General features: G+C 31.9%; 1 protein-coding gene and 1 long non-coding RNA gene across 2 annotated transcripts in view; one reads left to right on the top strand and one right to left on the bottom strand.

The window, feature by feature from the left end:
- Positions 1-50: 50 nt before the first annotated feature.
- LOC139520079 (uncharacterized) lies at positions 51-11,798 on the bottom strand. Its single transcript, XM_071312499.1, has 8 exons — positions 11,699-11,798; positions 9,103-9,312; positions 8,069-8,137; positions 5,981-6,065; positions 4,301-4,401; positions 3,283-3,353; positions 1,965-2,023; positions 51-588 (listed from the first exon to the last, which is right to left on the bottom strand). Exons 1-8 carry the CDS (start codon positions 11,711-11,713, stop codon positions 464-466), a joined length of 735 nt encoding a protein of 244 aa, XP_071168600.1. The 5' UTR covers positions 11,714-11,798; the 3' UTR covers positions 51-463.
- A 5,402-nt stretch (positions 11,799-17,200) lies between these two features.
- LOC139520078 (uncharacterized) overlaps positions 17,201-25,331 on the top strand; it is an 86,070-nt gene continuing 77,939 nt past the window's right edge. The window contains exon 1 of the long non-coding RNA XR_011663813.1: positions 17,201-17,310. This is a non-coding gene — a long non-coding RNA (uncharacterized lncRNA). The remainder of the gene's footprint in view (positions 17,311-25,331) is intronic.

Below are 25,331 nucleotides of genomic sequence, written 5' to 3'. Positions count from 1 at the left end.
ATATTCTCCTCTCTGTTAGGCACTGGAGGAAAAAATTTTAATAAGCATAATCTTGGGTATGGTATGAAAAATTCATCCACATTCAAGCAAAGAAGAAAACTATAACTGTCTGTCCTTGTAAATCATATACTGTGGATTCATTATTAATCGTTGGATACCAATTTTCGTGGTTTTCGTGGGTATAGGTAAACCATGAATTCAAATGTACAAATTACACATTTTCTACAGGCTTTATATATATGCAGAGATTGGCAAAACCACAAAATCAATTATATCAATGAAAATGCTGGTTTTCCAAAATCCATGAAAATTGATACCCACAAAAAAATAAATGAATCCACATTTTACAAATGTTCCTTCATTGATAATTAATTCACATTACAGATTTCTGTAGAAAGTACAAGATATCACAGTCTGTTTATTTAGGATTTCAGATGTTTCCAACTTTTCATTGCATGATTCATCAGCTCTTTCCCATTTTATATCTCTGTCGTGCAGACCCTACTCCACCTTTCCTGTGAGGTTTTTTATCTGTCTCTTTAGTCTCTGTACTCGATGTTTCTGGTAAGTCGTCCTCCCCATTCATTGCTACAAAATATGTTCACTTAATACTACAAAAGTGCAATCTGAATTCATATCCTTATTTTTGATCTACAGATATAAACAAAATAAAGGTTTCACTTCACTTTTCTAAAATATCAAACATCCTTGAAGAAATTATTTTCAAAAGCATAAATTGTTTTTGTAAGTAATATCCTTCACCATGGATGTTTAAGCATATACCGTATAAAGGGTTATTTTTGAGGTTGTAAAATTTTGGAATTTTCATTTAATAAGGTATATTTTGGCGGATTCAAAACTTTTATCAATACCTTTGCATGTGCCGTTTTAAATTGGCAGAATTTATATTGGAGATTTTGTTCTAACCGCGAAAATAAGTGAAAATTTGCATCTTGCAAAAATAACCTGCTATACAGTATATAGAATGAAATTATATTTTTTTGGTATACAAACAATCTCAATTACCCATTATTCATAAGAATTTGAAAAAAAATATAACACAAATTATTTGTCTTATTTTCCTAATGCTTTTGTCAGTCATTTGTAGTACAATATGTTTATATTGGAGGGAAATCTTAAAGTCTCAATTAGACTGTTCACAAAACAAATAGATTCGACAGTTTGTATTTTGTCGTAAACTGCATGCATGCTGACCTCTTAAAGTTGACCTCTAAAAGTTGTTGGTTGGTGTCACATATGATGCCCCACCCCTTTTGCATACAATTTTGTTTAACTCAAGAACAGTAAAAGTGATGCTACAAAAATCTGTACTTGACCTGAGTTTTGTGAAATAAGCATTGTGTATAAGTTTCATAACATTGATGCAAACTTAAATTAGAGAATGAAAATTCAGGAATTTTTCCATTTGTAAAAGTGCACAACTCTAAAACGGTAAAAGAGACACCACCAAAATTCAAACTTGATCTGTGTTTTGTGGTAATAAGCATTGTGTATAAGTCTCATAATATTTGATTGAGACAAACTAAAGTACAGTCAATTCATGTTTTTTACAATTTCTTTCTATTTCGTCAAATGAACATGAAGGCTGTACAGTGACCTTAAGTTGTTTTAAACTTTTACATCATTTGGTCTGATGTGGAAATTTTTTCATTGTGAGTTCTGGACTCACCATTTTCAAAACTGGTGAGTGCAAAGATGCATCTTGATTGAAATAATTTGTATAAACTGAACACACATCTCATCATTTATAGAAAAAGTTTGAAATCAATCTGAATTTAATGGCATTTCATTGCTCTATTAGGTCATGGAGACTCTCTTACTGTTGGACGCACCATGATAAAAAATGACGAGTCCCTGGACTCGCCTTTAAAAATCCTTAATGAGAACCCTAATACCACATCTTCTTTTTATATTGTATTGTTCAGTAAAGTGTAAAAGATTACCTTTCATTAAATCTACTGGTTCTTCCAAAAGAGAACTCTGCTGACTTTCAACAACAAACCTACAATATTATAAATTATTAGGATACTTACAAACACAGAACTTCAAAAATTATCAATCTTTACACAATTTTCATGTAGATTGATTCTAAGTGTCAGATGCCTCTTTCGATTTAAACAGAAACTGGCTTATATATTTCTAATTTTTATGCCATTTTTACATTTCTTGATCGGTGTGAGAAAAATATTTCTCCTCACTAGTGAAATATCTATACTCAGTAAATGATTTGTCGAAACTTAATGATGTCAAATTTTCTTGGTTTCTTTTGAATCTCCAGTTGAAGCATCATGAAACTAGAGGCTCCAAGGAGCCTGTGTCCTCACCTAATATTTTTATTTACAATTGATGCATCAAATAATGCAACCCTTATACATTTGCTTTAGTTTCAGAGATATTAAGTCAAAAACTGCATTTTTCTTCTATGTTCTATTTTTAGCCATGTCTGCCATTTTGGTTTGCAGGGCAGGGTCATTAGACACATTTTTTAAATTAGATTCTTAAAGGGCAATAACTCATTTTCAAAGCTTGATGTTTGGTGTGAGCCAAGGCTCTGTGTTGAAGGGTGTACATTGACCTATAATGGTTTACTTTTTACAAATTGTGACTTGGATGGAAATTTTAATTGGCACTCATACCACGTCTTCTTATATCTATGTAAGGATTCTTTGTATTTTTGCAGCCATTGTAAAAATGGCAACTGACTTGTAATTTTTTGGCATTTGAATTTATCAAATTTTTGTTAATTAATATAAAATCCTACCATACGAAAAATATTTTTTTAATATTTGTGTGTATTTTTTTCTCTCTCCAAAAAATATATTTTTATTGAAAGTTGGTCTCTGAGAACAAATTGAAATAGCATATCTAACCTTTATAAAAAACACAAATGCAAAAATGTCTGTTATGATATAACTGTTGTTATAAACATGTTTAAATAGACAGTTCTAACCTAAAAATGGTAATGTTATACATATCTATTCAAAATCTGGATAGGAGCAAACAAACTATGTCATTGCTTGATGAGGGTGGTAAAGGCTTATTTTCGTGTAATGTGTTTTGCCATTTTTATTTCATGTGCAGCCATGAAAATGGTTCGTTATTCACCGTGTTTAGTGAAATCGGTAAAAAGATCAACGTACAAGATATTTCTAATTGTTCGTTAATCGTGAAATGGCAATTTTATTTCGCGTTCTTCTGTGCATATACCCCTCTTTACGCCCCTCCTTTTATCTTTCATTCATGTTATGACAGAAGACTTACCTGTATGTTTTTAAAACAAGGAGTCCCATTCCTCCAAATACTATAATTAAAAGAATCTGCAGTACTATATTCTAAAATGTATATAAATGTTTGTTAATACTTGTTTACTAAATAACATAAGTGGAAAACATAAAAAAAATATATGTGGAGACGAATGCAACAGAAATGTAATTAATTCTAAAATCCAAATTTTAAACACTACCTTTTTTAACTACTGAATGAACAAATGACATAAAAGAATAAGTTGTGGTGACATAAAAATTTCAAAACTCTTTTTAAAAGAAAGATGTCCCTTTCAAAAACCCAGTGGATTAAGGATATCTCCTTTTTAGACAGAGGCCAAACATCTATAAAATTTGAATTGTTTATTTGTTAAATGCCATTTTCAACACTATTAGCTGGAGGAAGCAGGAGTTTCCTTAAGAGAATCACATAATGTCAGCAGGACTTTTAAATTTTTATAAATGTCCTTTGGTTTTGTGAGTCTTTGTTTACTCCTTGGTTTTAAATATTATCGTCTTTAATAAAATCCTAAAATGTATGTAGTGTTATTCTGGTTAAGAAATTACACAAATTTTATAATGATAAAATTGAGAATGGAAATGGGGAATATGTCAAAGAGACGAAACTTTACCAAAGAGCAGATGTACTTTTACGTTGGAAAATGATTCTATTTAATCAGTTGGTAGTTAATTTTGTAGCAATAAAAGAAATAATTATTAGAGTACTGTGGATTCATTTATTTTCGTTCGTGGGTATCAATTTTTGTGGATTAAGAAAAAAATGTATTTTCGGCAATATTTGATTTTGTGGTTTTGTCAATCTCTGCATAAAGAACCTATAGAAAATTTGTAATTCGTAATCATTTGGATTCGTGGTTCACCTGCATGGTGCAAAAAAAAAGCTTGATTTTCATAGCGCGCAAAAGTGACTAAAGCCCTCAAAATGCTAGCTTAAACCCTGCCTGCACCCATGAAAATTGGTATCCAACTAATAATAATAAATCCACAGTACATACTTGTATTGAAGGTTTATCTGTGAGGAACTGGTCTGCCAGTACAATAATAAATCCTATTAGTAGTCCACCTCCACCATACAACCATGGTTGACGTCTTTCCTCTGTAAAGGAATGAACAAAATTAACATGGAAATGGATTAACACAATTCTGTACAATAAGTCAAACATTCTATATACTAAGTTAACAAAATGTGTGAATAAGTTGAGATATTGATTTCTACATGTAGATCTGCCACCATAAATTGTTTCTATTGGGTGCAATGTCTTTAGACTGGTGATGCTCACAAATTTACCTAATTTGTGATAAAAAGGAATTCACTAGACAACTAATAATTTTCATGTTAAATGCCACATTTCTTTTTATGTAAATTATGTAAATAGAAGTTAATTTTTTAATCAGCTAGAAAGTGAAAATCAAATATGACATTATTTAAAACATTATAAAAGAAGATAATTTTTAAGATCAAGGTGAGTGAAAACAATAACAATAAATGTCATATTGCATTGACAGCAAACCTTGCTTTTAGTATTTATATTGAAAGGTGATTTCAGACTTTTTTGATCTGCCACCTCTTATGCACATTTTTCAATCAACCAAGGACCATATTGAACGACACAATATAATTTTAAAAGCAAAGGTTGAAGTGTTCATGAGAAATTTTATAGTTTCCTAAAAAAAAAAGATGTATACATTTAACTCATTGCTTAACTAGATGATAAAATTTAAAAATAAGAAAAAGATTGAGATTTTTTATTTTTTTTAAAGTTGACAAATAAATAGTTTAAACATATTTGTTTATAGTGGATTGGGAACAAGTTTTGCAACTTATATTAATCCCTTTCCACTTTTGGGTGCGAGTGCTGCCTTGTAGCGGCATTAGCCTGCTCTTTTTCGAAATCTACAAGGGTGTCTTTAACGTGCAAGAGATATGGATCTCTCTTAACACGGGTCAGCCATTTATCGCCCCCTTCCGACGGACTATCATCATTTCCTCAAGACCATACTCGCAAATGGTGTCAAGGAGAGCCGAAAATTCAGTCCCTGAAATTTTCAACCCAGACGGGAATCGAAACCAGGAACCTTTGTGTTAGTAGTCCAATGCACTAACCACTACACCACGGCTCTCATACTAAACGACAAATAAATGATTTTAATACACAATACAATTCAATATAAATTTTAAGAATCAAGAGTTACTTCCTCTTTAAAAAATAAATTTTGAATCTTTTTTATATTAAATCAAGGCTGTCCTATTTAATGATTAATTTATGAGTTATAAAAAAGAAGATGTGGTATGATTGCCAATGAGACAACTGTCCACAAGAGACCAAAAGGACACAGACATTAACAAATATAGGTCACTGTACGGCCTTCAACAATGAGCAAAGCCCATACTGCATAGTCAGCTATAAAAGGCCCCAATAAGGCAGTTTAAAACAATACAAACGTGAAAACTAACGGCCTAATTTATATAAAAAAATGAACGAAAAACAAATATGTAACACATAAACAAACGACAATCACTGAATTACAGGCTCCTGACTTGGGACAGGCACATACATAAATAATGTGGCGGGGTTAAACATGTTAGGTTGGACAATGATTTTGTTTGGATTCCACAGAAAAACAACTAATCATGAGTTGTACTAAAACTGTTGTAAAGTAACAAGTTGTCCTACCTTTTCTAACTCTAATTACTTCTTTTGTTGTTTTTAACATTGCAACTTTAATTCCTTGGTCTGTAGGATCAATTAATTCAGCTTGCTGTTAAAATAGGAATTCAATACTGATCAAATATAAATATAGGAAATACACATAGATCTGCATCATAAACAGAACTAGAACAATGTATACTACATATATTAAAAGTGCTTGTGGTCACAGAAGGTTAATGATTGCATTTATTTTGCAGTGTGAACTAAAAATTAAACACTGCACTGTTTTAAGAATTGTTCGACAGATCATCTACAATTATGAACAAAAGAACAAATTTTAAATATAACTTTTACAATGACATCATTGATCATTTTAGAACATTACATATACTAGATGTGTGCACCATGTGCAATTCAATTAATTTTCTTGATAAGTACAGTTATACAAGGTGGAAAGGGGGGAGGGGCAATACCTTTTTATGTTAACCTGTTTTGGCTTTTTTTAAGGTGTTGGATATCTTTTAGAGATGAAATTCTTGAAACGATGTGAATTGTTCTGAATATTGTGCTCAATGGGTTGTTTTGTTTTTGTAACTCAAAAGTAGTGATTAAGTCTGGAAAAATTATCAAGCCAGGAACATCAGGGCTGAATGCAATCTTGACTCCATAAAGGCAGGAAGTAGGTATAAATACATCACTGGTTTGAGGTGGTACACTACAGGGAGATAACTCTGCAAAATTCAGCTAAATGTTTTTATCATGTTCTATTGTTTAGTTAGCTTTTCTATGATCAAAATTAGTGTTTGTCAAACTGCCATAGTTCCTATCAAATTTTTCTGATAAAGTATGTGCTTTAAAAAAAATATTTTTGTTTATTTAAGAATTGAATGCTTCTTTTTGTAACTTCATTGGGGTGTAAAAGTGTTGACCAAAGTACATTTTGTATGAAGCGCGGTCAACGCTTTTACGACCCTATGAAGTTACAAAAAGAGGCATTCAATACTTATAATTACATTTTTTAGCTCTGATCATGAAAACACGGAATTTTATAATTTTTTTATATATTTCACATATGCACTTTATTGTGGGACCACGTGTTATCATGAATGAAAAGTTTTATTGAGTAATGCAATTGCTTAAGGAATAACACGTGATGTGCAGTTAGCCAATCAGAATAAAGTATTATAATGAAATATATATACATCTAATAAATGTAATTATTTGTCAAATGGTCAAAGTCAATTGAAAGTCAATATTTTGTAAAAAAATTATGAAAACTAAAGGAGCCAAATTTATTTTGGTCCACCTTATAAAGCTCACCATATTTAGTGTCTGTTATAAATATACAATGTTAGTTCAATGTCCGAAAAGTATCAACTTTTATGTATGAAGCTGAGAAACTGGGGAAAGGTGAGTTTCTACCAAGCCCTTCCCAAGTTTTGCGCTGAGTACAAAAAAGTTGATATTTTGTTTATTTGTCAAATGGTCAAATTCAACAGAAAGTCAATATTTTGTAAAAAAATTATGAAAACTAAAGAAGCCAAATTTATTTTGGTCCACCTTATAAAGCTCACCATATTTAGTGTCTGTTATAAATATACAATGTTAGTTCAATGTCCGAAAAATATCAAATTTTATGTATGAAGCTGAGAAACTGGGGAAGGGCGAGTTTCTACCAAGCCCTTCCCAAGTTTTGCGCCGAGTACAAAAAAGTTGATATTTTTCGAACATTGACCTAATATTGTTTTATACTGCAACGTAAATAAATAAATTAATAGCTATTTAAATTGTGACACAAATTTCAAACTTATTTTCATCCCTTAATGAACCCCTGATTGTGGAGAAAGTGTTCTATGATGAAATTGACATTGCACAAAATATAGCTAAGTTACTATAATTAGGAAATTAACACAACTAGTTGTAGTATAGTTCAGGATATCTAGACTGTTTTGTTTATTATTTGATGTTTTTGTTTGTATTTCCATTTATTTATGTCGAGTTGGGTGCTGGTGGTAATTTGATGTAGTCTATCGTTTACTACAAATACATGTATCGGTAATAATGAAAAAAATATGTGTAAGTACAACTAGCATGACTAGATGAAACTGGTACCTTGTAAGCCATCATAGCTAATGTGTAGTTTCCAACAGCAAATTCCACTTCTCCTTTTCTGAAAAATCCCTACGTAAAAATATACATATGATTGAAAACTTTTTTCGAATTCACTTTTTATTCTATATAATTGTATCCATGTAAATATAGGAAACAGAAAACTTTGCCATTTAATCATTTTCTATTGAAAATCTGGACTTTTGTCAACTTCATACCTGCCAACTTTTGAAAGTGTCCATGGGGGTTTCAGTACGCGACAATTTAAAGGTTACAATTCTTTGCAATGATTTTTTTGTGCGTGCTGTTTTGTGGCCTTGAAAAAGTGTCATATTTGTAATATGAGCTTACGCGCCTTTTTCTTAAGTTTATTTGCATGATTCTAGTTATTATATCAGTAGAAAAGATAATCATGTAGCTGTAAGACCAGTAATTATTTTCATGTGTAAGGATATTAATAATTGTTGACTATGGACACAGTTCAAAATCGGGAACAATCATATTTTTCGTGTAGATTTTCACAAAATCGTGTTTTAGAGGTTTTTTCACGATCATGATCGTGCAATCGTGACAAAGGGTCAAAATCGTGTTTTAGAGGTTTTTTCACGATCACGATCGTGCAATCGTGACAAAGGGTCAAAATCGTGTAGTACACGCCTAAATCGTGAAAGTTGGCAGGTATGCAACTTTCTTATATATATTTAAGTTATCAACATTTTGTTTTCATTTTTTTTCTAAATCACAATAATTTCTGAATTTACTGCATTTTCAGTGTTACTTGCTTAAGTTATCAGGTTATACATTGGACAAAAGGATATATTAGACAGATATTGTATGGTTGTATGTTGCATGTTTATTCAGAATCATAACATATAAATATTGTATAACCTTGCAATTGACTGTACTACACTGACAAATGACTGACAGACAGTAAGACAATAAATTGCCAAAAAAAATGTTATAAACAATTTGTTATATAGTATTACAGTAACTACATGTAAGTTCTACAACATAAAATCACCTTGTCCTAAAAATACCTTTGGCCAATCAGATTTCAGCTTAATGCTTTCTTTAGCATCTTCCATGGCATAATAATACTGATGAAGTTTGAGAAAGCATAGTGATCTATTGCTGTATAAAGCATGGTTTCGGCCATCTTGGCCAATAGCATGTGTGTAATGGAGGACAGCTTCAGCATAATTGCCTTCTTTTACACATTTGTTTCCTTCTTCCTTCAACTGATTAGCCTTAAAAGTTCAAAATATAAATAATCAGCATTTTAGAAAAAAAAACAGATAGAAAAATATTTTCATTTCTGTTGTACATTGTTCATGTTGTTGTATTAAAGGTAAAAAAAAAGTGTGTACTGTATACAAGAAGTTTTGGATGGGGTTAAATGATTAAAGTATAATGCCCTTAAAAAATGAAGATTAGAGAATAATGGACAAAACGAAGATAAGAGAAAAAAGGGGTTAATTTTTTGAGATTAGAGAAAAAAGGGGTGAAAATTAAATGTTTACAGAATAACAGACCCCCCCTCCAGACCCTTATAAATACATGTACAAATGTATAATAGTGCTTCAATTGTTCTTATTGGTTTTTTCAAAATCACATAAATATGTACATATAATTGTTTATCAAATATGTCAAAGGTCATAATTTGTATGTACTGTTCAATTATTTGTAGCTCTGTAGACTGAAATATTTTCTTTTTTGCATTCAAATTATAGACAGTCATGACAGTTTGCACAATCAGGATTCTCACCAAGGATTTTTGAAGTGAGTCCAGGGACTCATCATTTTTGGCCATGGCGAGTCCAGTCGTGAAAAGATGCAATTTAATCATGTTAATTGATATATCATATGATATCATTTCAGTCTGTGAGCAAGAAAATGACATTAAATTTAGATTATTTTTTAACTTTTGTTATAAAAATGATGATATATCATGTATGTATGTGCTCGTAAGATACAAAAATTTTACAATTTTGATGCATCTTTGGACTCACACCGTGTGACACGTTTTGACGATGATGACTCAGGTCTAGACAGATTTTCATGAGTCCAGGACTCATGTACTTGCCTTAGTGAGAACCCTGACAATAATATTGAGTGTTTTTTTTATAGTATTTAGTTAACTGAGTTTATGACATTGCTATTATCAACATGATCAAATCTTCTTAACCTTTTTTTTTTTTATCAAATCAAGCAACTTTGTGTCAACTTTTAATTCAATTTTTGAAAATAAGGACATGGCATCAGGAAACTAGAGGCTCTAAAGAGCCTGTGTCGCTCACCTTGGTCTGTGTGAATATTAAACAAAGGAAGCAGATGGATTCATGACAAAATTGTGTTTTGGTGATGTAATGTGTTTACAGTTTATAATCTCTATCTATAATCATGATAATAATATTCAAGATATTGTAACCAAAAACAGCAAAATTTCCTTAAAATTACCGATTCAGGGGCAGCAACCCAACAACAAGTTGTCTGATTCAACTGAAAATTTCAGGGCAGATATAGCTTGACCTGATAAACAATTTTACCCCAATGTCAGATTTGCTCTAAATGCTTTGGTTTTTGAGTTATAAGCCAAAAACTGCATTTTACCCCTATGTTCTATTTTTAGCTGTGGCGGCCATCTTGATTTGATGGCCAGATCACCAAACACATTCTTTAAACTAGATACCCCAAAGATGATTGTGGCCAAGTTTGGAATAATTTGGCCCAGTAGTTTCAGAGAAGAAGATTTTTGTAAAAGAGTCCTGGACTCATGAAAATCTGTCTAGACCTGAGTCATCATCGTCAAAACGTGTCACACGGTGTGAGTCCAAAGATGCATCAAAATTGTAAAATTTTTGTATCTTACGAGCACATACATACATGATATATCATCATTTTTATAACAAAAGTTAAAAAATAATCTAAATTTAATGTCAGATTTGCTCTAAATGCTTTGGTTTTTGAGTTATAAGCCAAAAACTGCATTTTACCTCTATGTTCTATTTTTATCCATGGCGGCCATCTTGGTTGGTTGGCCGGGTCACCGGACACATTTTTAAACTTGATACCCCAATGATGATGATTGTGGCCAAGTTTGGTTTAATTTGGCGCAGTAGTTTCAGAGAAGAAGATTTTTGTAAAAGTTGACGACGACGGACGACGACAGACGATGATGACGGACGCCAAGTGATGGGAAAAGCTCACTTGGCCCTTCAGACCAGGTGAGCTAAAAAAAAGGGCATGGCATCGCACCATGATGCTAAATTGCTTTAGATTATACACCCCATTGTACATTGTAAAAACATGGTAAATACAGGTTCTTTTTAAAAGTCTGTCTTTTTCTATGGTTGTTTATGTTATTAACAATGATTGGACTTTGTCACTGTCGCCTAGGAAGTGGACAAGGAAGCAGATGGTACCACCTACCAGCAGATGATCCGATGCCGAGCAGAAAATGTATATATATCTGCAAATAATTTTCTGCAATTTCTAATTTGAATCATTACGTAAAAACTATTAGACCCCCCATTGCTCCACATAAACAAATCAATAGGTTTGTCTTTTAAGAGAATTCTTTGCATCACACTGTTCTAGTTTGAGATCGTGAAAGACTAACATTAATTTAGCTACCTTTTCTTTCGACATCTCAAATGATCTCTGTGTCAGATCTCTCTGTTTTTACAAAATGAATTATCTCCCTTTCAATAGCAATTGTCAATCGTCCTGTCATTAGTGCAACCCAAAACAAAATTGTCAACTTGTGTTCAAAACATTTCTTCTTTAAATAGTTTCAAATTTTCAATTTTTTTTTTAAAGATGCCCTATTTTGAGAGGAAAATATAATTGACCAACATTCAGGTGATTTGTAACCTGAAAGAGGGGAAGGTGGGAACACAATTTCGCCGTTTTATGATTTTGAGGTGTAAAAACTTCAAAGCATGGCTGAAATGGAAGAAATATTCCGGTAAAATATGTTTTTATAACAAAAAGGATTATTTTTTTAAACTGAGACAAAATTTCGGCACTTACTGCAAAAGACCGAAAACTTACTACGATTTTCGGCCAATCTCCTTAATGAAAAACACGATTTCTTAGTAATTCTTTTGACTGATTGCCCTAACTTTCAGTTCTTTACACCTTTGAAATGTCTGCTATTCATCTATAATGAAATTGATTTGATGAATATTGTTTAAAGCTGCAGTTATTCGATTTTAAATAGATGTGTAATTAATACGGCGAATATTCGCCCCCCCCCCCTTTGACAAAACAACAGGAAATTTCAAACACCCTTTAACCTAACTTTTCAGATGATTTTTTTTCAAACGCATACGTTTTCAAGCTAAGAATATTTTGCTTTTGAAGTTATCTTCATATATAGAAATATCAGTATACTTTAAAAATATAAGACCTGAACATAAACTTCAGAAATCATGAAAAGATATGGCGAAAATGAGCCCCCCACTCTAGGTACTCTTGTTGTCTCTTAATTAGAGATTGGTGCTTGATTCGCAATATTGGATATATTTTTCCTGGCATGAGTATATCACTGTTAAGGTATCGAAGGCCGGTATAGAGCTTAGCTAGAGATGTTATTCGCTCAATCCAGTAGGCACTGCATGATACCTTTTTAAGCTTTATTTAACAGTTCATCATGGCCTTTTTCATCTGAATATCTAGCCACTCACTTGCATTTCATAGATCGTATTTTAGCATGACTGTTTTTACTTCAATAAACCAACTGTTACTATTCATTGACTTGATGCACAATTGCCTCCTTGCTAGTTGTTTTTGAGTTGGGTACATACATTTATGAAGAGGGTCATAACTTTTAAGTGTATTTCTGCTTCTACTGGTATCGCACAGGGGCATGCACGATGGATATACCCTTATAAAGGGCATACGATCAGTGGCGTAGCTAGGTCATTTTTACGTGTACGCCCGAACCTTGGCAAGGGGTCCATGTAAAAAACATACTGGCAGTGAGTTAAAGCTATATATATAGGGAGTGAAGCCCCCGGAAGCTAACGAGTTATTGAGAATGGATACCATTCCTGTCATTAAAAAAACATCAATTGCAATAAACTTTGGAATCTAAATGGTTTATTTGTTTTGTTGAATTATTCATTTTGTTAATTATATATATGATATATGGTCATTGGATTTAGAGAAAATGTCAAAACCAGTAATATTAAAATATGTTTAAAGTGGGCCGTGGGGGCAATCAACCAACATGTAATAATTACTCATTAGTGTTCTATGGCACCCTGGTTCTCGTCTGAGGTTTTCTCCACACAAAGTGAATCCATTTATCAGTTCATTAAAGGATTTTTAAAAAATCAAACATTTTATTTAGATATTTTTTCCTAATCTGGAATATTAGTTTCGGCCCAAGTTTGATGACAAACTATTAAGGTTGATGCATTTATTATTTTTTAAAAGCCATACAGTCTTTCAGCATTGTTCAGTATGATACTGAAAAATGAATAAACAAAGGAGTATGGCCACGAAGTGCCTATATTGGCCCTGTGAAATGACAAAAAAAAATATAAACAAGGGGATCCCTTATAGTTAAAACATATCTACTAATATCGTTGTTTGTTATTCTAAAAAAAAATAATCATATTTTCATATAGAAATTGCTTTGTGTCCACTTGTGTCCGCCTGTGTCCCCTCATTTCTAGAAGTTTCATATAGAAATAGCACTGTGTCCAGTTGTGTCCACCTGTAACCAGCATATTTTATAAGTTTTATACAGAAATTACGTTGTGTCCACTTGTGTCCGCCTGTGTCCCCTCATTTTTAGAAGTTTTATATAGAAATAACGTTGTGTCCAGCTGTGTCCACCTGTAGCCAGCATATTTAATAAGATTTATATAGAAATTGCGTTGTGTCCACTTGTGTCCTCCTGTGTCCCCTCATTTCTAGAAGTTTTATATAGAAATAGCACTGTGTCCAGCTGTGTCCACCTGTATCCAGCATTTTTATAAGTTTTATATATTATAGAAATTACGTTGTGTCCACTTGTGTCCGCCTGTGTCCACTCATTTTTAGAAGTTTTATGTAGAAATAACGTTGTGTCCAGCTGTGTCCGTCTGTAGCCAGCATTTTTTATAAGTTTTATATAGAAATTGATTTGTGTCCACTTGTGTCCGCCTGTGTCCCCTCATTTTTAGAAGTTTTATATAGAAATAACGTTGTGTCCAGCTGTGTCCGTCTGTAGCCAGCAGTTTTCATAAGTTTTATATAGGAATTGCGTTGTGTCCACTTGTGTCCGCCTGTAGCACCCCCTATTCAGAAGTTTTATATAGAAATAACGTTGTGTCCGGCCCGCTGTGTCCACCTGTAGCCAGCAGTTTTCATAAGTTTTATATAGAAATTGCGTTGTGTCCACTTGTGTCCGCCTGTAGCCCCTCATTTCTAGAAGTTTTATATAGAAATAGCACTGTGTCCACCTGTGTCCGTCTGTAGCCAGCAGTTTTCATAAGTTTTATATAGAAATTGAGTTGTGTCCACTTGTGTCCGCCTGTATCCCCTCATTTCTAGAAGTTTTATATAGAAATAGCACTGTGTCCAGCTGTGTTCACCTGTAGCCAGCAAATTTTATAAGTTTTATATAGAAATAGTGTTGTTTCCACTTGTGTCCGCCTGTAGCCCCTCATTTCTAGAAGTTTTATATAGAAATAACGTTGTGTCCAGTTGTGTCCGCCTGTAGCCCCATATTCAGAAGTTTCATATAGAAATAACGTTGTGTCCAGTTGTGTCCACCTGTAGCCCCCATATTCAGAAGTTTCATATAGAAATAACGTTGTGTCCAGTTGTGTCCGCCTGTAGCCCCACATATTCAGAAGTTTTTATACTAGGATTAGTACTGTGTACAGCTGTGTCCACCTGTAGCCAGCATATTTTTAAGTTTTATATAGAAATAACGTTGTGTCCAGCTGTGTCCGCCTAAATCACAAGTTTTATATAACACTGGGCTACTGTAACCACTATAATAGACATTAATTGTTTATCTGTTTATATAGTTATATACGTGTCCATGTATCCAACTTGACTCAATTAAATTAAACTGTTTATTATATGCTGATGATGTAGTTTTGCTCTCTGAAACAGCAGAAGGTTTACAAAAGTGTCTTGACAAGTTATCCCAGTATTCTAAAAAATGGGGGTTGGAAGTAAACCTTAAAAAGACTAAAAGTTTGGTTTTTAACGGTACAGGGAGATTAAATCACTCAAATTTTTATTTTAATAACTGTCCTATTGATAAAGTCAGACAGTATACCTATTTAGGGATAAATTTTAGTGCCTCTGGAAGTTTCACAGATGCAAAACATGATCTATATAAAAGGGGACTTAAAGCTCTTTTCAAAATTTATAAAATCTTTAAAAACCATAAACCAAAAATTAAAACTTTATTACATGTATTTGACCACACAGTGAAACCAATACTAACTTATGGAAGTGAAATTTTGGGTGCTTTTGATTCTAAAAAGTTAACAGATAAAGGAGATTGTTATTTTGAAAAAATATGCAAAGAACTACAAATTGAATTAATTCATACTAAAATATGTAAATTTTCCCTCGGTGTAGGAAAAAGAAGCTCAAATATGGCAGTGATCGGCGAGCTTGGGAGATACCCATTATTTATTGAAATTATAGTCAATATGTTTTTATACCTATCACGTTTAGAAAAAACAGAAGACAAACTGTTGTCTGAAGCTCTCTCTGTATCCAAGGCCTTATCTAACCAGAATAAGAAAAGTTGGTATAATTTTATGAGCTCACTATCAAAATATTTAGACACTGATCTATTTAAAATTTTTAATATGAAATTCAATTTAAAAAAGTTCATTTTGAACAGGTTAAAACTAAAGTATAATCAGTTGTGGTACTCATCTTTAAATGATGACAGGAAAAGCATGTCATTTGGTAATAAACTTAGAACATATAGACTTTTTAAAAATAATATAAGTTTTGAACCCTATTTGTCTATGGGAAATAGAAATCTGAGAATTCAGATGACAAAATTTAGAATTAGTAACCACAACCTTGAAATAGAAAGAGGTAGATACAGAGGTCTTCAGGCAACAGATAGAATTTGTAATCTTTGTAAAAATGGAGTGGAAGATGAACCACACTTTTTACTTAAATGTAAATCTTTAGAAAATGAGAGAGAGTCAATTTTATCAAATATAGTTAAAACTTTTAAAAATTTTAAGAATCTAGACATTCATTCACAATTTATATGGCTCATGTCTAATGAAGATAACTATATATTGAATCAAGTATGTAATTTGATTAATAATTTAAATACTGTAAGAAAACAAATTCTAGAAACTTAATTAGAATTGCTAATATTGTTAATATTTTATTTTACTTTTATATATCCATGTTTACTATGGGTACACTACTGCCAAAGGTTTGTCTGTTATTCGCAGCTAGATTGGATCTTATTTAATATGAACTTCAGGGCTAACTGTATTTGTCAATCTCATTGATAATAATAATAATTATAAATATATAAAAATAAAAAAAAAAAAATGTATAGATATATATAACTATATATATATCACATATTGATGTTTTTGGTTTTTTTTTTTTATGATTTTCTTTTGTTTAACATAATCATTGTAATCATTGTAATCAAATGTACATTTAAATTTATCTTGATTATTCTGCTTGTAATGGGCGTCTTTAATTGACAATAAAAATATTGAATTGAATTGAATTGTATCCCCGGACACAAAATGCATGCTAACTATATTTTGCACCGAAAATAGGACATATCTAAAAAAAAAACCACCATAAAACATTCGTATTTTTGAATATATTTTTAATGGTACGACTTCCCAGTGGTATGACTTTACGTTGGTACGAGTTAACTTTTTGCGTACGAGTTGATATGGTACGAGTTTCCGGTGATATGAGTTAACTTGTTTCCCCCTTAAGTGCCTCACTAATAGCCAATCAAAAAGCTCCATTCTTTATCAAGTTGAAACGACAAAGAATACAAAATTATTAAAATATAAACTTTTACATTTTCTAACATTAATCGTAAAATAAAACATTTCTATAACAGTTTCCACAAAAATTAAGGTAAAATACTTTATTGTTTTAATCAACCAATGAAATCGCTAGCCTTTCATCTGATGTAATGGCGATTACATGATTACATGCTGAAGATATGATCTATACGAAGATCGACAAGTTTAAACAAAATGCATAACCTTCAGTGGGGAAAAGTAAGTTATAGAACTCGAATTTAGAAAAGAGTGCACATAAGTAAGTTTGGCTGTCATTGTCCAAAAATGACAGAAAGTATGTCTAAAGTGAGTGAAAGTGATCCCGAAAAAGTTTCGGACGAAAAAGTGCGGGAACTTTCTCAAAATAACAACAAGTCTCAAAAATCTGAATATCACAATATTCCTCATTTTCTACCCATTTGTTGGTATAAGTTAATAAACAAACACAATTATTAAAGCATTTGCAATGACTAGATATTAAAACATAAAAATATGGAAAGTAATTTTAACAAAATCTTGATGTTTACAATTTATGCAAAAATGAAAACATTCCCGACTTGGAATAATTTATCACAGGTATTTGGGGCATGGACCCCCCTTTTTTTTGACCTCTCTAAAAAAAAAAATTGTTTGGTGTTTTTTTATTTTATTTTCAATTTTCTACAATGTATCAACATATATCAAGTCTCAACAATCCATTGCTAGTCGATTGCAATTAGTTTTTACTATCCATACGAGCCCCAAGTGAAAAAAGAAGAAGGTAATTACCTTTGATGACTGACCTACTTTCACTTTGGAGTATCAGGTCAGGAAATCGATAAAAATTTCACATAAAAACTCACTTACTTTTCATAAAAAGTACATCCTTAGATTCCTGAGATATTTTTCTCGACGTTTAAATAGGTCACATGGTGATCTGCGGAGGTTTTGTGTCTTGTTTTACTGATTTTGTTCTACAATTGTCGTCCGTTTGTACCTCGATGCACGGAAGTGAAAATACAGCGCCATCTGCGTGGTGTTTGGCTATGTTTCTATAAGTCGGAAATCAGTTGGTTGAGCCTAGCGATGTCGATAAACGATTGGGATTTTGTTCAATCGATTGTCGTTTAAGTCTTTGGACCTTTAGCTTATCAACTTCCAGTCCGTTTGCGGTTTGCATTTTATATGCGCAGTCAAACAAAAAATATCAGTCGATGACAATAACAATGTCAAACATCCTATAATTAAAAGACATAACTAATTTCCTTCTTTATAAACGTGACAAAAGCATTGACTATAAACATAAACAGAATGATGGAATGTTATTTAAAATTAATAACTTTGTATGAAATACTTTCTTTCAATACCGGTACTTGTTACTTGAGAGCATACATAAAATCCTTCTGATTTTAGACAAAATAATTACTTTGCTTCATTAGAATGTGTTGCAAATTGCCTTTTATTAATGTTTCATCCATTTGTAGCATCAAAAACATCATATTTCTTTCCAAATTGCTTGTCAGACATCGTTTATTTTTGTAAATTTTCTGAAATTTGTCCACCGTTGAAAAATATAAAAATCACAAATCAGATACGGTTCAACTATGTAATAATTCCGCATTCTTGCAATTATAAGTTCAGACTCACGAATGACACAATTTACAGAAAAATTATGATCACAAAAGTGAATAAAAGCATTCTACGCGAATTTACAGACATTGGCTTAATCCCTTTTGTTTACTGTATATATTTCAATGCAAATGCATTGTTTTATTTTTTTTCTGTTAATTTTAGATTTCTTAAAGTTTAAAACTTTATATATCTTTTCTTAATTAGAAGCATTCAAATGCTTATACAGCTATGTTATTGAAATTGTAATTTGAGTTACACCATTGAAATTTAGAAATGTAAGTGTCACTGTTGGTAATTAATGTTATGGGATAAAATATGTTCAATCTGAATCTTGATTCTTATTAATTCATTGTTTTAACCCTTTCAACGCTACACAAAAAAATAGAAAAATGGCTGCTGCTGCTGCATTTTTTTTGTGTTCATTCATTAGAACAATATATTCCTTTTCAGACTGCTGTAACTTTTTTATTGTAAGAGATACAGAAAAAGTTATTGCATGAAAAATGCTCAGGAGAGTATGAACTGTAATGTTAGGCAGTTATTTCAGTAAAATTTGTATCAGGTTACCTGCATTTTCAGGTAATTAACAGGTAAAAGGTGTAATTTGTTACATTTGTGTTGAATTTTGAATAAAAACTACTTTTCGTCTTCATCTATTTGGTTTTTTTATCTGCCATATAATAAAGAAGACACCAATTGCTCGATTCCGTAGCGTATTGCACCATACACAACGTATTATGTAATCATGGCACAAATCAGTGGCTCCGTCCTCAAAATTTTCAGTCAACCTCCGTTTTCCCCCCTTTTTCTACGTCTCGTAATGATCGATCAAATCATATTTCCCACACGTATTGAATGTAATAAACACATTGAGATAACAAGAAACCTTTTAACTAATCCTCATCATCAATTTCGCCATAGAAATGCTGAAATATTTCCATATTTACAGCTTCGTTTCCGATTTCCGCCATTTGCATTTGTCAAAATATTTGTTTTTATTTTCCTTCAATTTTCCTTCTACTGCATGATTTTACAATAAAAATTGCCGGGATTTCAAGCGCAAATGAGACCTTGCATATCCTCGATTCATACAAGGAAAAATTAGAGAGGACCCGAATGAAAACCGAATGGTTTAAGAGTCCTTATGAAAAATCCGTTGTCATCGCGGCATATGCCGCGAATAGCAGTGGCGGACGGCGTATGTCATCGCGGCATATGCCGTGTATTACGTTGAAAGGGTTAATTGCTAAATAAAATATGAAAAGAAAACTAAAGATCAAATATGAATATATAAACTCTGCAATGATATGGAATATACACATTAGACATGTACAATGAGACTTAATGCATGATTTCATTTTAAAAATGTGCAAGGTTTAATGATGCGATTATAACCGATAGTCGGTTGGTTGCTGTCAACCGATTGTAATAGATAATCGGTTGGTGATTTCAACCGATTATCCAACACTTATTAGAGGGACCTCAAGGTCATCCTTTGTAAAAAATATATGCCCTGGGGGTTACTTGTAACAGTATTAAGGGGGGATATATAATTAATCCAAATGACTTCATAGGGGGTGAACAATAAAGATTGTGTTATACTGTCAGGTTTGAGGAAACAGTAGGTTATACTTTGTGTATAATGTATTAAGGGGAGATAATCAATTGAAATGTCTTCATAGGGGGCGAACTAAAAAAATGTTTTATGCTGTCAGATTAGAGGTAACAGAAGGTTATACTTTGTGTAAAATGTATTAAGGGGAGATAATTAATCCAAATAACTTCATAGGTGGTGAACAATAAAGATTTGTGTTATACTGTCACAGTCTGTCAGGTTTGAGGTAATGGCAGGTTATACTTTGTGTATAATGTATTAAGGGGAGGTAATCAATCCAAATGACTTCATAGGTGGTGAACAATAAAGATTTGTTTTATACTGTCGGGTTTGAGGTAACGGTGGGTTATATATACTTTGTGTAAAATGTATCAAGGGGAGATAATCAATTCAAATTACTTTATAGGGGGTGAACTAAAAAAATGTTTTATGCTGTCAGGTTTGAGGTAACAGAAGGTTATACTTTGTGTATAATGTATTAAGGGGAGATAATCAATTGAAATGTCTTCATAGGGGGCGAACTAAAAAAATGTTTTATGCTGTCAGATTAGAGGTAACAGAAGGTTATACTTTGTGTAAAATGTATTAAGGGGAGATAATTAATCCAAATAACTTCATAGGTGGTGAACAATAAAGATTTGTGTTATACTGTCAGTCTGTCAGGTTTGAGGTAATGGCAGGTTATACTTTGTGTATAATGTATTAAGGGGAGGTAATCAATCCAAATGACTTCATAGGTGGTGAACAATAAAGATTTGTTTTATACTGTCGGGTTTGAGGTAACGGTGGGTTATATATACTTTGTGTAAAATGTATCAAGGGGAGATAATCAATTCAAATTACTTTATAGGGGGTGAACTAAAAAAATGTTTTATGCTGTCAGGTTTGAGGTAACAGAAGGTTATACTTTGTGTATAATGTATTAAGGGGAGATAATCAATTGAAATGTCTTCATAGGGGGCGAACTAAATAAATGTTTTATGCTGTCAGATTAGAGGTAACAATAGGTTATACTTTGTGTAAAATGTATTAAGGGGAGATAACTAATCCAAATAACTTCATAGGTGGTGAACAATAAAGATTTGTTTTATTCTGTCAGGTTTGAGGTAACGGTAGGTTATATATACTTTGTGTAAAATGTATTAAGGGGAGATAATCAAATCAAATGACTTCATTGGGGGCGAACTAAAAAAATGTTTTATGCTGTCAGATTAGAGGTAACAGAAGGTTATACTTTGTGTAAAATGTATTAAGGGGAGATAATCAATCCAAATAACTTCATAGGTGGTGAACAATAAAGATTTGTTTTATACTGTCAGGTTTGAGGTAACGGTAGAATATATATACTCTGTGTATAATGTATTAAGGGGAGATAATTAATCCAAATGACTTTATAGGGGATGAACAAAAAAGATTGTTTTATACTGTCTGGTTTGAGGTAATGGTAGGTTATACTTTGTGCATAATGTATTAAGGGGCGATAATCAATTGAAATGACTTCATAGGTAGTGAACAATAAAGATTTGTTTCATACTGTCAGGTTTGAGGTAACAGTAGGATATATATACTTTGTGTATAATGTATTTAGGGGAGATAATCAATCCAAATGACTTCATATTTGGTGAACAATAGAGATTTGTTTTATACTGTCAGGTTTGAGGTAACAGTAGGTTATACTTTGTGTATAATGTATTAAGGGGAGATAATCAGTCCACTTGACTTCTGTTCATACAGGGTGAACAAAAAGATTTGTTTTATACTGTAATATTTGAGGTAAAGGAAGGTTATACTTTGTGTATAGTGTATTAAGGGGAGATAATCAATCGAAATGACTTCATAGGCTGTGAACATTAAAGATTTGTTTTATACTGTCAGGTTTGAGGTAACAGTAGGTTATACATATACTTTGTGTAAAATGTATCAAGGGGAGATAATCAATTCAAATGACTTTATAGGGGGTGATCTAAAAAAAATGTTTTATGCTGTTATGTTTCAAAGGGGGTGAACAACAAGATTTGTTTTATACTGTAATGTTTGAGGTAATAGTAGGTTATACTTTGTGTATAATGTATTAAGGAGAGATTATTAATCCAAATGACTTCTAAGGAGGTGAAAAAACAATTGTTTTATGCTGTCAGGTTTGAGGTTACGGAAGGTTATACTTTGTGTATAATGTATTATTTGAGATAATCAATTGAAATGACTTCATAGGTGGTGAAGGATAAAGATTTGTTTTATTACTGTCGGGTTTGAGGTAAAAGTAGGTTATATATATATACTTTGTGTATAATGTATTAAGGGGAGATAATCAATTCAAATGACTTCTAAGGGGGTGAACAAAAAAATTGTTTTATGCTCTCAGATTTGAGGAAACGGAAGGTTATACTTTGTGTATAATGTATAAAGGTGAGATAATCAATCCAAATGGCTTTATAGGGGGTAAACAACAAAGATTTGTTTTATTACTGTCAGGTTTGAGGTAACGGTATGTTATATATACTTTGTGTATAATGTATTAGAGAAGATAATCAATCCAAATGACTTCTAAGGGGGTGAACAAAAAATTGTTTTATGCTGTCAGATTTGAGGAAACGGAATGGATATACTTTGTGTATAATGTATAAAGGGGAGATAATCAATCCAAATGACTTCATAGGGGGTGAACAACAAGATTTGTTTTATACTGTATTGTTTGAGGTAATGGTAGGCTATACTTTGTGTATTATGTATTAAGGGGAGATAATTAATCCAAATGACGTCATAGGGGTGAACAACAAGATTTGTTTGATACTGTAATGTTTGAGGTAATGGTAGGTTATACTTTGTGTATTATGTATTAAGGGGAGATAATTAATTCAAATGACTTCATAGGGGTTTCAACAAAAAGATTTTTTTTATACTGTAATGTTTGAGGTAATGGTAAGTTATACTTTGTGTATATATATATATAATGCATTAATGGTGAGATTAGATCAATCGAAATGACTTTATAGGTGATCAACGATAAAGATTTGTTTTATACTGTAATGTTTGAGGTAAAGGAAGGTTATACTTGGTGTATAATGTATTAAGGGGAGATAATCAATCCAATTGATTTCAAAGGGGGTGAACAACAAGATTTGTTTTATACTGTAATGTTTGAGGTAATGGTAGGTAATACTTTGTGTATAATGTATTAAGGGGAGATTATTAATCCAAATGACTTGATACAGGGGGGGACAAAAAGATTTGTTTTATACTGTAATGTTTGAGGTAATGGTAGGTTATACTTTGTGAATAATGTATTAAGGAGAGATTATTAATCCAAATGACTTCATACAGGGGGGGACAAAAAGATTTGTTTTATACTGTAATGTTTGAGGTAATGGTAGGTTATACTTTGTGTACTAAAGGGAGATAATCAATCCAAATGGCTTTATAGGGGGTAAACAACAAAGATTTGTTTTATACTGTCAGGTTTGAGGTGACAGTATGTTATATATACTTTGTGTATTATGTATTAAGGGGAGATAATTAATCCAAATGACGTCAGGCCTAAAAAAAAAAAGATATGTGTTTCCGGTAACATCATTTTGAAAAATGGGGTCGGTAGGTCGGAATTCTTTTTTTTTTTTTTTTTTTTTTGGACATCGTAAATGAAATCCGGAAAATTATCATGGTTTTTCCAAGTCCGGATCCGTAATTAGTTTCAAAAACCGGAAGTGTGCCATTTGCAATGTTTTTGAAGCACCTGCTGTGCAAATTTCTTGGATTTTAACCTATTTGGAATACCTTTTGACATTAATAAAATGTTTTACTGGCTTTCTATGCAAGTAGAAGCAAGAGAGAAAAAATATTATGTCATCTATCAGAAGCCTGTGTCAAAAACGGGGTCGGTTGATACAATTTTTTTTTTTTTTTTTTTTTGAAGATCCAATAAAAAAGTTAGGGTCGGGGCTAAAAAACAGGGTCGGTCGGGTTACCGGAAACATCGATCTTTTTTTTCTCGGCCTCATAGGGGTGAACAACAAGATTTGTTTTATACTGTAATGTTTGAGGTAATGGTAGGTTATACTTTGTGTATTATGTATTAAGGGGAGATAATTAATTCAAATGACTTCATAGGGGTTTCAACAAAAAGATTTTTTTTATACTGTAATGTTTGAGGTAATGGTAAGTTATACTTTGTGTATATATACAGGGCTCACACTACTTCAGAATTATAGGGAGAAGTGACTTCTCTTTTTGAAACTGATAGGGAGAAGTGGTGAGATTTGAAAGAGAAGTGCTCATTCGCACTGCGATACAATGTTTGGATTTTACAATAGTATAAAGGGCCATATGTAAATAATGTTTTTTTTATACTGTTCAATTCATATGTGAGTAAAAAAATTACAATTAAAGTAACATTTGAAATTAAAAGTTGTTTAAGCTTGTGAGAAACTACCAACTAAATATCTAGCACTAAAAAAATAAAAAATATTTTAAAAAATGTAAAGAAATTATAATATATCAATTACAATTTAATTAAAAATTATCTTGTGTATGACATTCAGTGTTTCTCATAAAAAAATATAAAAGTTATTAAGCTGGGCCATAATATATTGATATTAGTATAATAGTCTCAGAGTTAAGCAACTTTAATCAATAGTTTGAAACAATCCATAAAAAATATAAGGAATTATATACACCAATCAATTAGATGTAACCAAAAGTCTCTTAATGCGTGTGGAATGCGTAATTTTTCCCTTTGGGATCAATATTCTTCTGTCAGCTGTTCCATCCGTGCGTCCTTAGTAATTATTGTAAAAGTACGGATTTCGGTCATAGCTGGTCCGGTTCAAATACGGAGATTAGAAATCGGTCAATGGCGGACGAATGCAAGAAATTTTACAAAAATAAACGATGTTTGACAAGTTATTTGGAAAGGAACATGACGTTTTTAATGCAATAAATGGATTAAAATTTACTGGAGGCAACTTTTATCACGTTTAAATGAAGTAACACACTTATTTTGCCGCCGAAATTGAGGTTG

The sequence above is a fragment of the Mytilus edulis genome, chromosome 4, assembly GCF_963676685.1.
Source record: "Mytilus edulis chromosome 4, xbMytEdul2.2, whole genome shotgun sequence".
Lineage (NCBI taxonomy): Eukaryota > Metazoa > Mollusca > Bivalvia > Mytilida > Mytilidae > Mytilus > Mytilus edulis.
Note: the sequence above shows the minus strand (reverse complement) of the source record. Positions and strands in the feature narration are given on the sequence as shown.

Coding starts and splice junctions, on each gene's coding strand:
- LOC139520079 (XM_071312499.1), bottom strand. Junction 8,138..9,102: donor TGAAATCTGATTGGCCAAAG/GTATTTTTAGGA, acceptor ATTTTTACGTAG/GGATTTTTCAGAAAAGGAGA. Junction 3,354..4,300: donor CAGATAAACCTTCAATACAA/GTATGTACTGTG, acceptor TATACATTTTAG/AATATAGTACTGCAGATTCT.